This window comes from Myzus persicae, unplaced genomic scaffold, assembly GCF_001856785.1.
Source record: "Myzus persicae strain clone G006 unplaced genomic scaffold, MPER_G0061.0, whole genome shotgun sequence".
Taxonomy (NCBI): domain Eukaryota; kingdom Metazoa; phylum Arthropoda; class Insecta; order Hemiptera; family Aphididae; genus Myzus; species Myzus persicae.
Window position 1 is genome coordinate 444,893 of NW_019101427.1, and position 14,333 is coordinate 459,225.

Here is a 14,333-nt window from a genome sequence, read left to right on the forward strand (position 1 = left end):
ACGATATTGTTTTCTTACTTCAAAGATTGTTTTAATAGGTAATAAAAACGAAAATGAATAATTTCAAAAAAATATGCGTTTGTTACTTTATTTATTTCACTTACACGTAATCCAAAAGCGTATTTCTTAACTCCATTAATATCATACCATTTCAAAGTACTTAAGGCCATAAATATAGATACTTAGTTATTATAAGACATATAAGTACATGACTTCTGTGAATATATATTGCATTTAAATATTTAATGCGACTTTAATTGAGTATATTATATTGGGAATTTAATTCAAATGGGTATTATTGCATCAAATACTAAATGCCTAAAAGTCATAACATTTGTGTAAGTTTATTTTATTCGAAAAGATGTTATACACATTATTTATGATTTCCTTCATTTATTTTATGTACGTTTTAATATTTTAACTAGAATGCTCCCCTAAATTTTAATAATATTTATTCATAAAGATTCTGCATTAACATAATATGTTTTTGAACATTTTTATTGCTATTTAAATATTTCAAACATTGTTTGATATTTCTCGTGTTTATGTGACGTACTTAATACAAAAGTGTTTGCAGTTTTGGTTTGTATTATATAAATATTTTGCAAAAATATCTTGTTTATTTCTATTTTTTGAAAATATTTTAGGTACTATGTCTCAACGCAAATTTAGTAATAGTAGAAAAAAAATGTAAAAATTTTCAAACAAACACTCTGTATATACTATATACCTACGTTTACTATACATACGATTACCGTCACTATACGTCCATAGGAAAGTGGCATCCTATCGTTTGATACTATATATAATATATACATATAGTGATATTTAACCGTAGTCAGAAACCACTATTATCATATATATATTTTTTTTTTTTGCTAGGAGGTCGCCGTATGTTACCAAGGTAAACTACTTTCACTTTCTCCGTGAGCCTCTAATATAATATAATAATAATAATAATTATTATTATTATTAATATTATATACATATGTATTACTACATTACTATGCTATAATTATATATTATGTTCTTAACTTGTACCGTTAAGCTAAATAAGATAGATAATAATTTTTTTTTTATATATATATATTGATAGCTTCAAGTGACAATTCATACAGCTCAACAATTATACAAAAGTAGAGGACAAATTAAATTAAATCAAAACACAAAGATACTATATAATAAAGCCAACGTCCAAAATGTACTTGATAATAATTTTAATAGCGAAGATGCAATTAGTATTGAGAATGTAGTGGAGATAATGATAGTAATAATTTTTATTATTTAATTTCGGAAAAATTGAAACCTACACCAGAAGGCATTCACATTATATCGTCGGATGTGTAAGGCTCGTGATTATTCGTGGATTGATGGACAGATTTATTCGCGTTCGTTTCCACCGGCAGTCGCCTCGGTTTGTTGCCAGGGATTGTATTATAATATTATACGTATTATTATTGTCTCCGTACCGTCGTCCGTCACACTTATAGTGCGCATCGAGTTTTTCCTGCACAGTCCATCGCATTATTTTTACACTCCGTTTAACGTACTTACACAACTGCCATCTCGCGTACGGTTAGAATTCATTACGATTTATCTGCAAGATGTAGCTGTGATCATCGTCGTTACGGTCGTTATGCCGTGTACCGAAGTCATAGATTATTTTTTAACTCTGTTAAATTAATATTGTTATTGTGTCGTATTGACAAATGAGCTAGAATTAAGTAATACTTACAAGGTCTAGGGGGTCGGAGTTAATGAAATTTACGACTTAAACTCGGAAAATATCGACTGAGAAAATAATTTTCTTTCCGCGCTCGAGAAATTCAATATGGGTATACTATATCTTAATTCATGATATTATGCAAATCTAAGTACATACCGACAGATAAAAAAGTAACTATAGTTATGAAAATAAAATGTATTAAGTCATCCTATTCTTTAATGGGTAGGTATATGTTATTTTATCTAACCCAACCTAAGTTTAATTTTGCTATTTCGAAAATATTTAATTTTTAAATACTCATAACTTGGTTAAAATTAAAAAATCAAAAAAATATATGCATTGCCCAGGAGTCATTTGGTACTTAGGATGCAAGGGATCGGTGTTCCGATCACAAATATGCAGCCGATACCAAACAATGCACGAGTCAATGGAATCACTTATACCCCTTGGGGTATGTATCCTTTTAAAAATAATAAAAATCTCAATAAACAAGATATATGTACAATTTTTGAAAGTAATATCATCAAATTTTCTCATGCGTCACGCCGAAAATGTTTGCAAAATAATAAAAAGTTCGTGTTTTGTGACGCCTCCGCAAAAGGTACACAGCTGTGATTCAACCATAATTGGTCTGGTCAGACAAAACTACATACATTGTTTGTGTATAGCTCAGTCAGATGGTAAATTCTCCTCAATAAAGTTAATCGCATAATTTTTATTTGACGTACCTATATCGTATGGTATGTTTAATGAGCAAACATCAAGTATTCAAATCAGTATCCAACTACATTTTTACCTCTACGTTTTATAATACTAAAAATAACAGTAAAATGGATTCTTTGTAAAATTGTATATGCGTTAGTAAGATGGAGACGCGGAGTCAACACGATCCTTTTAGAATACTTAACTCCGATATTATACTACAATAATTTAATTAAATTTAGTATACATTCTATGATGTAAAAATGTAATATATTAAAATTATATTTTGTTTAATAATAATTTAATTTAAACTATTTATTTAGCTTCTGTATAAAATTATAACATTATGTAAATGAGTATATCAAAGATTTTTATAGTAGGAATATTCCTCATTTCTTCTTTATTCAAGTTCAACTAAAATAATTTTACCATGCTATATACTCCATGATTTGTTTGTACTTTAGTAAAATATCTTAGTTTCATTATTCGTTGACCTAGGTATTAAATGTATTATTATTTATAACACCAGTAAATTTTTTTATTTAGAGTATTAAACAATGGAAATAAACTTTAAAAAAAAATTGTAATATACCTACATCTATAGGACAATTTCTAAACAAAACGAAAATGGTAATTGTTAAAAATTACAATGTACAAGAAAAATGTATAAACCAACATTCGATGACTGTAGGAATATGTTTGTTTCAACGAGTAAGGGGTTGTCACGATCCCCTAAAAATCCCTCCCCCCTCACAAGTCGGTATTGTATTGTATTTTTATTTTTTCGTATTGACCGCGAGTCTTTCAACTATATTGTTCACTGCACAGTACAGTGAATCTAGCACAAACAGAATCATATGTATGTTTGGCCTAGTTATGGGTTTTAAGAATATCCACCGCCGGCCCCGAGGAGGTCAAGTTTCTATAGAATATAGTGCAAATTATTTTCTGCATAACATAACAACACAATCGTTGCCATTGATAACGTTTATGCGCTTTCGTAAATATATATTTGAACTCGTTCGCTAATTTTTTTTCTTCAAGATCGGTGGAACTCATTCTAATTATTTAATTGTTATATCATAGATGCACGCAGCATAGTATTTTATAACCTCGAATCTTCACGATACCTACATTATTAATTGTACATATTTTTATTCGATATTCTCAGTCACGGCGTGTATAATATCAGTGTAATAATAATATGTAAACACAATATAGTAATTTATCTATCTCTAGTACTTTATTCCTGCACCGCTTCTTCTGATGATCATCTCAATAATGGATCTCGACCGCTGTATTATATAATACCTGCGATGACTGCCTCCGAGTTATTGTTTGAACAAATATTGGTCAACATAATATTATAATATTATTGTGATATTTCATTACGGCACGTCTTTCAATAACTTGTAACGCATTTTATGCGTATTGCGCTTTTTTTTAATTTGGCGCAATACCTGTATTAAATACCATCTACTGCACCACTCATAAACGACTATACTGCTATGCCATAGTTGAGTAATCCGTTGAAAAATATCGTAATTCTATTCTCGGCGTAACATATTTTGTCGTTTCTGTGTATTATCATGTACCTCGCACGTTCATTACAGCAAAACCGCTCTTCGCGTTTTTCGTTTTGTAGACAGACTGCTGTGTTGTGCTTATGTGAGTACCAAATTAGGTGAACACGGTAGATAGTGTCCAACCCATTACGAAAATCATTTTATAGTGCGAAATCGTACACGGCTCTGCCGAAGGCTTTTCTCGTTGTTTTAATCATTTAGGTACCTATACGTGTTACAGAAACCGTTATTACTACAATACTACAGGTTCTTATTATAGTATAGTAGGTGCCCAATGCCTATTAACTTGTTGATAACTTTGATCGGTCGATGAAAATGTTAAAAAAAACAACTTCAACATATTGAAAAAATGTTCGTATAGTACTATATACTACCAACACTTCCACAGTAGTTTTGTTAATACCTTACCACCGATAGTGGCGCTCACACGATTTTATCAGGGGTAGAAAATAGAGGAAATCAGGGCCTTCAAAAAAAATTATATATTATATTATATTATTATAAGTCTTAATTTATAGTTCTATAGAGTTTTCTGTGCAATATCGATTGCATGGTTGAATGGTTTAGAATTTGATTACAGTAGTGTAATTATTGTACCACAACTATATAATAGCTGCAAGTAGATAACATACAGTTATAATTGTTAATGAAGTAACAACATGCTTTTACTGACATTTATTTTTAGTTGACGATTCGAAGTCTGCCTACTGAGGATCTATCTCCCATATCCACCCTCCCCAATCCACTCCCACCTACGCATACTTACGCTTACGTGGGTTCAAGAGATTTTACTTATACACATATATTTTTTTTTATTTATGCATTAGGTATATTGTATATATAATTTAAGTGTGTCGATTTTTTGTTTTCGCAGGACCCATAGATATGTTCGACAACATATTCGGTGGCATTGGCAAAGGCTGTGCCAGCCACCCCTGGGAAGTGATCGTGGGAGTGCTGACCGTCACGGCGTGCATGCTGACGATTGACAAGACAGCCGATCCATCACTGTCGGCCGGACCGAACAGCCTACCGCACAGCACTAAGATCGTCGTTAGTATACCATTGCTTTTATAACCTACAACATACCTACTATAAAATCAATGTTCTTTATTGTTATATATTATTATTAAAATATTATAATGTAATATTTATGTATGGGGTGTTGTAATAATATTAGGTACTGTCGTCGTCCTATCTGTGGTTTTTTTTTCTATTTGATATTCTCCAAAATCTGAGAGCTAAAATAATAATTGTTATCATCTACAGTGTCTTTTTAGTTTAACTACAAGGCTATAAACTCAAAAACAAACAATTTTAACTCATTTGTTTCGTTTTCTATAACTCCGAGATAGCTGATTTTTTATGAAGATGTTTTTTGTGAATATTTTAAAAGACAAATTATTTATATTAAATATTCATATAGGATAACCCATATAACTTTGAACACTTGATGGTGGTCGGGAGAAATATTGAAAAGTTTAATAGTAGACATGTGAGTTAGGACAACTACTTTAGTCAATAAGTAGGTGGGACCCTGTGTATTGTCGTATAAACGTTTAGCTAGTTTATACGTACATACCTAATATGTAATTGATATATTATTGTGCATATATTATTCATTGTTCGTTCTTAGGTTTTTTTATCTTCTTAAATGCGCATGAAAATAATAAGTATTGATTTTTTTGTTTTTTTGTTTGTTTTCAATCGTTCTAGGATGACGAATCGCACGCCATCGACGTAATATTTATGACTTTAATAAGATGTATAGCCGTGCTTTACTGCTATTATCAGTTCAATAATCTCAGGCAGTTGGACTCCAAATATGTTTTGGGTAAGATGATCATTATGTATGCATAATAATATAATTATATATTGTATATTATATATTTAAGTATTAAATGAAGTTACACAATCTTTTGATATTTATCTTGGTAAAAGACAAAATAAACGATAGCAGCGGTTTAAAATGTCTGGACAACTGGTATCTGATCATGCAGGATGCAAGGTCGTTGCAGTCTAGACGACCATAAACTCTTAACCAGATGAAACGTTTACTTTTGACATATTATAATATAGTAAAAAGATTCTATTGATTCTGTGAATAATATTTCTTATTGTTAATTACTAACTTATGTAAACAAGGTCAACAAAAATAATTGATCATATAACTAAGCTTTTTGTTTTATTGTTTTGTTCACTACACAAGATTATGACTCCCTGATTGATATAGCCTTCTTTTTTTTTTATTCACTTAAAAGGGTCTGAAAATGAGTTTTTATCTTAAAGATGTTATAGGACTGTCATAATGTCATATCCTCTTTGATAAAAACAAATGAATCGTAGTTTGGTTTATTAATTGCCAAGGAACTTTTGATGAGTAATAATATACAAAACAAATATCAAGTCTTACGCAGTTGCGCATTCATTATTGTTTATGACAATTTTACATTTAAATATGTCAAATTTTCACTATGCACTCTGTATGCATACCTACTTTAGCATAAAGAGTGAGTCACTAAACATACCAATTATTTTGTAGTTATTAATTAAAACTCCATTAGTGTGTTGTAGGTGAATTATTATTTTTATTTATTATACCTATCTAAATTCTGTTATTTATATCTACATTCTACAATATAACCTTTTATCTATTAGACGGATGATGAAACTCTTGAATTTTCGAGAAATGTTTGGATATTTCACTTGTTTATCAATTTTGAAAACTGGTTAAATAGTTTAATCAATTGGATTGCTATTGAAGTATTATCTTTTGAACATTAAATAACTGTTGCAGTTTTTACCTCCATCTTGAATCACTAACTGGTTGCTTGATCCATTTGTTTTTGCTTTCATCAATTACCTTGTGCACTAACTTCCTAGTTACCTACCACTTTCTATTTTTATTATGTATTATTTCATACAAATTATTGAAAAAATTTCTAAAATTTGTATCAAATTGATTTATCGAACTAGGTAAATGTATTATTTAAATTAGAAAATGAGAAAATTGTATGATAATTTAATTTATGAAAATTGCAGGTATTGCCGCCATGTTTACGGTTTTTTCAAGCTTTGTTTTTAGTACCATAGTAATACATTACTTAAACGGAGACTTAAAGTAAGTTTTAATTAATTTGTTAATGTTAAATCTGATAAAAATTATAGTATTATTATCTCTCTAGTCTCATTTAAAAAAAAAAAAATATTGTTTGGGGTATCTTTAAATACTTTTTATTTTTTTGTTACAGAGATGCTATGTTCCTGTTCCTATTAGTTTTACTTGTTAACTTAAAAAAAGCCAGTTTGTTGGCACAATTTGCACTTAGTGGCTGCTCACAGACCGAAGTAATCAACAATATATCTAAAGGCATGTCATTGCTAGGTCCATCATTTTCTTTGGACTCAATTGTATGTAGCCTTGTTATCAGTGTTGGGATGCTGTCAGGTGTCCAACGATTAGAAACACTGTGTATGTTTACATGCATGTCGTTCATAGTGAACTATGTGGTAATCATGAGTTTTTATCCAGCTTGTTTATCCCTGGTATTGGATGTAAGTATTTTGTTTTAAATTTAAATATAAATATTATTGTACATTTAATAATTCAGGCGTACAGCATTTAGTTTTTTGACAATGTATTGTTTAATTAACAGTTACTTAGAAGAGGAGACGAAAATGGTATGCCGTTTTGGGGTGACCGTTCTCAGATAACTGCCATATGCAATGATCATAAAACTGATCCAATCACACAACGTGTTAAGGTGATAATGTCAGTTGGCGTAATGATTGTTCACGCGCAGAGGTACGATTTCATTCATACCTTTAAAAATAGTGTCTAGGATTTGCATAAGAAACACTACCTACCTTCACTTATTCTTTAGTGATCCGCATTTTACTGTTTGTGTATTTATATATATATTTATTTATTTATCCAGAAATATAGTTTTTTATGTTTTTAGAATAGTAAGATTTAAATAAAAAATTAGTACAATAGAATGTATTCTTATAACGCTCGTATAATGGTTATATGTTTTCTTAGAAAGAAGAACATTCAGTTTGCCTTTACTTTTTATATTTTAAACTTGAAACTTGTTCTGTTCATTTTAGTCGATGGGCATTGAGTGGTATGGAAACAGAAGCAGATAATATGTTAGGAATACAAGTTAATAAGTTTGCTGTATTTAATGAAACTGAAGAGAATAACCATCGTTCTGTTCATAGCTCTATTGTGCAGTAAGTGTGAATGTCTCTAAATAACTTATATGTTCACATCAATTACGTTTAAACAATGTCAATATATGAATCTAATATTAACCTTTTTTCCCATAGTTGGATGGCTAGTGGGGCCGATCATATAGTTATATTGATACTTTTACTATCAATGATTGTTTGGTTTTGGTTCTTTGGAGACCGCGATGATCTAGCTCATACCTTAGCACAAGTTAATAAAAAACAGTCACCTAACACATCCGGTGAGTAAAATTTTAAAATATGTTTAGTGAGTATGAATAGATATTGTTTAGCAGTATTATAATTCTTTTTAACTGAACATAGTCTTGACCTTTCAAAATTGGAAAGATATTTCTATTGTTAATAGTCTTTCATTTAAAAGCATAATAACATAACAATTTATCAATAATATCAATATTATATACATTTTCAATAGTATATCAATTCAAACAATTTAACAAAAATATTAGACGCCCAAAATATTTATATTTTTTTTACCTACAGGTAACTTAGTACATGTCCTTGAAACCCAAAAAAATTTGAAACATACAGAGAGCCAAACTGAATATAGAAAAGCATCAATTTATACTTCCAACAAAATGGTTCAAACAGAAAATGTTGATGGCGACATTGTTGATGGTGACAACAATGTGGAAATTAGACCTTTTGATGAATGTTTGGATATTTACAAAACTCAGGTAAATATTTAATATTTGTAAAACAACCTTGGTAAAATATAATTTTTTCAGTCAGTGTTTATAATTATTCTCAACTTCTAAAAATATGCAAATGCTTAGTGTAGATAAATTTTTTCATTAAAAAAGTAATTAAACACACAAATATATTCCCTATGTATCTTTTTAATGCAGTAACAAATGAATAATTATTTTTTATTTTATATGTACTTAAAATTACGTATGTCATACCCACATATGTTTTCTTTGTCTTACATATGGACAACATACCAAAGTTGCTTTCAGCAGCTCCAATTTTTTGGTGGTAGATTTAATATTAGAGTGAATTGACCTAGTATCAAACTCAAAGGTAAGAACATCATCTCTATTCTCTTGTTAATTTTTTTGTAATGTTTTAATATTTAAGTAAATTATGAGTATTTTTAAATTTTAATATTTTATACACTCATTACTTTTGTAAAAATTAAAATATCCTAAAAACCAACAAGAGAACACAAGTAATTTTTTCCCTTAAATACCTGGATAATAGGTCAATTCATCTAATATTTAAGCTATCACAAAATTGAAACTACTAAACATAAGTTTTGATATGTTGTCAAGTGAAAACATGTTTAAAATTTAGTTTAATGAAAGAATTTTATGAATCTCTTATACATTAAATACAAATCATATGCATCGAAAGCTCTCATTATATAGAATATCTTATTAATCCAACCATTAACTTCATAATTACTATTAATATTTAAAGTTCTAATAAATATTTAGATTCATTTTTATTTATTTGCAATTTGGTTAAATCTGTGATTATATATATTTATTGGACTTATTTATTTAAATTGTGTTTACATTTTAAAAATTAAGTTATTAATTTCTATTAAGTATTATCAAATAGGAATGAGAATATTTTATTTAGTTAGTGTGCTTCTGTGCACTAAATGCATTATTTAGTTATTTAATAGTAATATTATTATGTATCAGTTCATTGAATTTAAATTAAAAACGCTAATTCATTTAAGCATATATTGTGTAATTAACAATTACACTAATTATTTTTATAGTATAGACTTCTAAAAATAATTAATTATATTGATTATATTATTGTGTTATTTTTACTATTTTAGCCAACTCAAAGTGACTATTTTATTTTATTCATTCCATAAAAAATATTTATGTTACAACTTTAAAACTTTTTTCTGTACTTCCAAACTTTATTACATAAACAAATATATAGTAGATAATAGTTATGAATTAAAAATGAACCACATATAAACTATTATCTTTGATGAACCTATTTTAAAATGTGTAATAATAAATATACTTATTCATTATTTAGAAATCAGCTGAACAATTAAATGATGATGAAGTATTAATGTTGGTGAAATCGAACCATATTAAACCGTACATGTTGGAAAAGTGTGTCAATAACCCAGAGAGGGGTGTTGGTCTTAGAAGAAAAATAATTGCAGCAGAAAGCAATCTAACAGAAGCCTTAATACAACTACCTTACATCGGTTATGATTATTCAAAAGTAAGGAACAACTGATAAATAATTTAGTGGGGACTAGAAGATAATAATCTGTATGATTGTATTATATTATTGAAATTTCTTGTAGGTACTAGGAACCAATTGCGAGAATGTTATAGGATATGTAGCTGTGCCTGTTGGAGTTGCTGGACCATTACTTGTGGATGATGTGTTTTATCAAGTACCCATGGCAACTACTGAAGGTTGTTTAGTGGCCAGTACAAACAGAGGATGTAGAGCACTGACAATATGCGGTGGCGTTATAACTAGAGTTGTGGATGATGGTATGACTAGAGGACCTGTTGTCCGATTTTCTTCAGTTACTACTGCTAGGTATGTATATGGTTTTCCACTCAGCTATTGAACATTATAAAATAATCATTTTTTTTTTTTACAACATATTAGTGAAGCTAAAATGTGGATGGACAATCCAGAAAAGTTTAAAATAATTAAGGCAGCATTTGATTCAACGAGTAGATTTGCAAGACTTACAAAATTACTTGTGCGCATAGCTGGTCGACATTTGTTTATTCGGTTTACAGCTTCTACGGGTGATGCGATGGGCATGAATATGTTATCCAAAGTAAATAAATAAAATAATATTTTGATATTATGTTAAATAATGACACCTCGACCCATTTCCAATACCCTTAAATTAAATTAAAATAATACTTATTTTAATGTTTTTTAATAGGGAACAGAAAAATCGCTCAAAGTCATCGGAGGATACTTCCCTGACATGGAAGTTTTAAGCTTGAGTGGCAATTTTTGTTCAGACAAAAAACCAGCTGCAGTCAATTGGTATGATATTTTTACAATTTTGTATACATTTTTCCATTATATTATTTACATTTTTGTCTTCTAGGATTGAAGGCCGTGGAAAATATGTTGTTAGTGAAGCAATTGTACCTTCAAAAGTTGTCACGGAGGTTCTGAAAACTACTGTAGCAGCATTGGTTGATGTTAACATAAGCAAAAACTTGATGGGATCAGCAATTGCTGGAAGTATCGGAGGAAATAATGCTCATGCTGCCAATGTTGTTACAGCTGTATATATTGCTACAGGACAAGTAAACAAGCAACTATTTTTGTCAATATGATATTATTATTATATTTTAGTCGTTTATTTAATTATTTTCTGTACATTTTTTTAGGATCCAGCGCAAAATGTAGCAAGTAGCAACTGCATGACACTGATGGAAGCGTTTGGTGAAGACCTGTATGTATCATGTACAATGCCTTCTGTTGAGATTGGTACAGTAGGTGGAGGAACCTCGTTACCTGGTCAATCTGCATGTTTGGAAATGCTTGGTGTACGAGGTGCGAACTCTGAAACCCCCGGGGCTAACGCTAAACGATTAGCACGTATACTGTGTGCAACAGTTTTAGCCGGCGAACTGTCATTGATGTCAGCCTTGACTGCTGGTCATTTAGTGAAAAGTCACATGATTCATAATCGGTAACGGTTTTATTTTTATTGGTTTGATAATCTATGATACCTCTTTAAATTATTCACATTTTTAAAAAACAAGATAATACAGGGTGTCTCGCAAGGATATTGCTATATTTTCTAAGATAATAAATATATCATAAATCTGCTTTTTTATTAGACTCACAGAAACAAAGACTATTTTATTTTTTAATTTAATTTTATTTTTTGGTAAAAAAAGTTAAAAAAATTATTTTTAAAACAATTGAAGATATCATTTTTTTAGAGTTTATTTTTCAAAAAATATTGACCTTTCAACATTTCTTGATTTTTAATCATTTTTTTAGTTAATAGATATAACAGCAAAAAACCAGCTATTGTCTGGACGGCGAGTCCCCTTCTACGGCTAATGGGTATATCCTCACGAGACATCCTGTATAGTTTGCCCACATTAATGTAGTGGTATTTTACACTGCTTGGATACAATTTTAAAAATTAAATTATGTTACCATTGCACAGAAAATTGAACAACAATTTATGAAATAAAATTAACTAATTTTATATGTACTTTTACAGGTCCGCTCCTTCCATTCAAAATTTAGAATCAGAACCATGTGAATCAGCCAGACAATTTAAACACTGTGTGTCTTGAGTGACGTGAAATTAATTTATTTTACTTCATACTTATTACTTAATTCTATTTTGTTAGAATCTATGTTGTATATAACCAAATGGCATTTTATTATATAGTCAATATTTTCTGTGAAGGCGTTGTTTTTTTTTCCTCCTACTCTACGAAAAATACCAAGATAATGTGAACTGGCAATCAACCAATATTAATGTACAAAAGCAAAAAATGAACGTTATGAAGTTTTTTTTTTTTAATAAGCATTTAAAGTTTATATGGTCACAAGAGAAGTAAACTGAAAATGTTGCACTTTGAACTGTGCATATTAGTTTATACAAAAATGTCCTGAAAATGTTAAGATTTTTTAATTACGAATATTGGTTGTTCACTATTAAAGGAATCATTTTGTATCAAACATTTTATTTGCAGTATAAAACTATTAGCAGTCTATAGAATACCGTACTATCTCTGGGACACGTGTTCTATAAAATAAATGACATAAATTATCAGGAAAAGTATAAATCGTAATATAAAACAAATTGGAATCTGCTAACTTAATGGTTATGACTGCTGTCGCTGTCAAATTTATTGCATATGAGGTATTTATTTTCAAAGTCAATCAATTGAACTATAAAACTTGTAATGGCTTATTTTTAAGGATTAAGTATTAATAACTCAGATAATATGGACTGCATTATGATGTACTATACCTGACATCTGTACACTGTCTGTTCAATTTAGTTTGTAAAATATAATGGTACTATGCTGTTTAGAGTTTCCTTAATAGTGAAAATGTGATGTTTTAAAAAAAAATGCCACTTACCATTTGAATGAAAAATATTGGATTCTATGATTGCTAGAGAATGGTTAAAAATAAAAACTCGTTATTGAATGCTTAAAAGGTACAGGTTGGTTTATAACTTGTACACGTTTTCAGTCTTCTTTCAAGTTGAATTATAAACAATGTTTCTGTTATAAATAAATAATTTTTTCTCTTATAGGAATGCATAATGTAGGTATTAGCTTACTATTATTTCAAGGTAAAAATTATTATGTAAAGTGCCTTGTCCGTGAAGTTGGCGTCAACACCTCTTTAATCAATCGTCTGAATCGATCAAAAGTGTAGCAATATCTTGCAAGTAAATTGCAAATAATGCAAAACTGGTTTATTAAATTTGAAAATAAGTCATTCAAAAATTTTAAACTAATAACCTCTTCTAGTAATAAAAACAAATGTTAATGTTAAAGCCAAAAACAAAAATATTTATTAATCAATCTAATTTCCAAAAAATTGGTACATTTCTCAAATTAATTTAACATAGTTGAGTGGCTACATGGAGTTTAAATAACTTTTAGCATATTTTAATGATTTATTAATAAATTCTAAAGACCAATTTACAATAATTTTTGTGAAATATCTCTATATTTTTCAAGTCTATTGGATAAAGTTATAAGGGGAAAAAGAGCTACTTCATGGACAATGGACAGGTTGTCATGTTATAATTTGCCCAATACCTATATATTTTAAATTTTGCCATTTTCCTGAGATATTCTGTAAAATATGTTCTAGGAATTATTAAAATTAAATTAAAATTAAACAAATATCAAAATTACCAGACATTGTATGCAAGGAATTTAAAAGGTACCTAATAGTACTCACGACTTGGCAGCAGCATATAAAGCGAATACCCACGGTTGGGCACTATCACAATATACATGTATGATGTATCAAGTATCATAATTTATTATATCAGGTATGTACATTTTATACCAGTATCATGTGGGTATCTTAAATTGCACAAGATATAA

General features: G+C 29.1%; 1 protein-coding gene across 3 annotated transcripts in view; it reads left to right on the plus strand.

The window, feature by feature from the left end:
- LOC111029036 (3-hydroxy-3-methylglutaryl-coenzyme A reductase) overlaps window positions 1-12,663 on the plus strand; it is a 28,239-nt gene extending 15,576 nt beyond the window's left edge. For 2 of the 3 annotated variants that reach the window (XM_022307857.1, XM_022307858.1), the window contains exons 2-16: window positions 4,889-5,067; window positions 5,731-5,848; window positions 7,057-7,135; window positions 7,266-7,569; window positions 7,671-7,819; window positions 8,125-8,250; window positions 8,347-8,489; window positions 8,752-8,945; window positions 10,276-10,470; window positions 10,556-10,800; window positions 10,873-11,050; window positions 11,162-11,268; window positions 11,333-11,537; window positions 11,622-11,926; window positions 12,473-12,663. In XM_022307857.1, coding sequence (XP_022163549.1) covers window positions 4,889-5,067; window positions 5,731-5,848; window positions 7,057-7,135; window positions 7,266-7,569; window positions 7,671-7,819; window positions 8,125-8,250; window positions 8,347-8,489; window positions 8,752-8,945; window positions 10,276-10,470; window positions 10,556-10,800; window positions 10,873-11,050; window positions 11,162-11,268; window positions 11,333-11,537; window positions 11,622-11,926; window positions 12,473-12,548 — 2,603 coding nt within the window. In that variant the 3' untranslated portion in view covers window positions 12,549-12,663. Of the gene's footprint in view, window positions 1-4,888; window positions 5,068-5,730; window positions 5,849-6,813; window positions 6,991-7,056; window positions 7,136-7,265; window positions 7,570-7,670; window positions 7,820-8,124; window positions 8,251-8,346; window positions 8,490-8,751; window positions 8,946-10,275; window positions 10,471-10,555; window positions 10,801-10,872; window positions 11,051-11,161; window positions 11,269-11,332; window positions 11,538-11,621; window positions 11,927-12,472 lie in introns of those variants that run through there. The other variant, XM_022307859.1, reaches the window with a different exon arrangement.
- The last annotated feature ends 1,670 nt before the right edge of the window (window positions 12,664-14,333 follow it).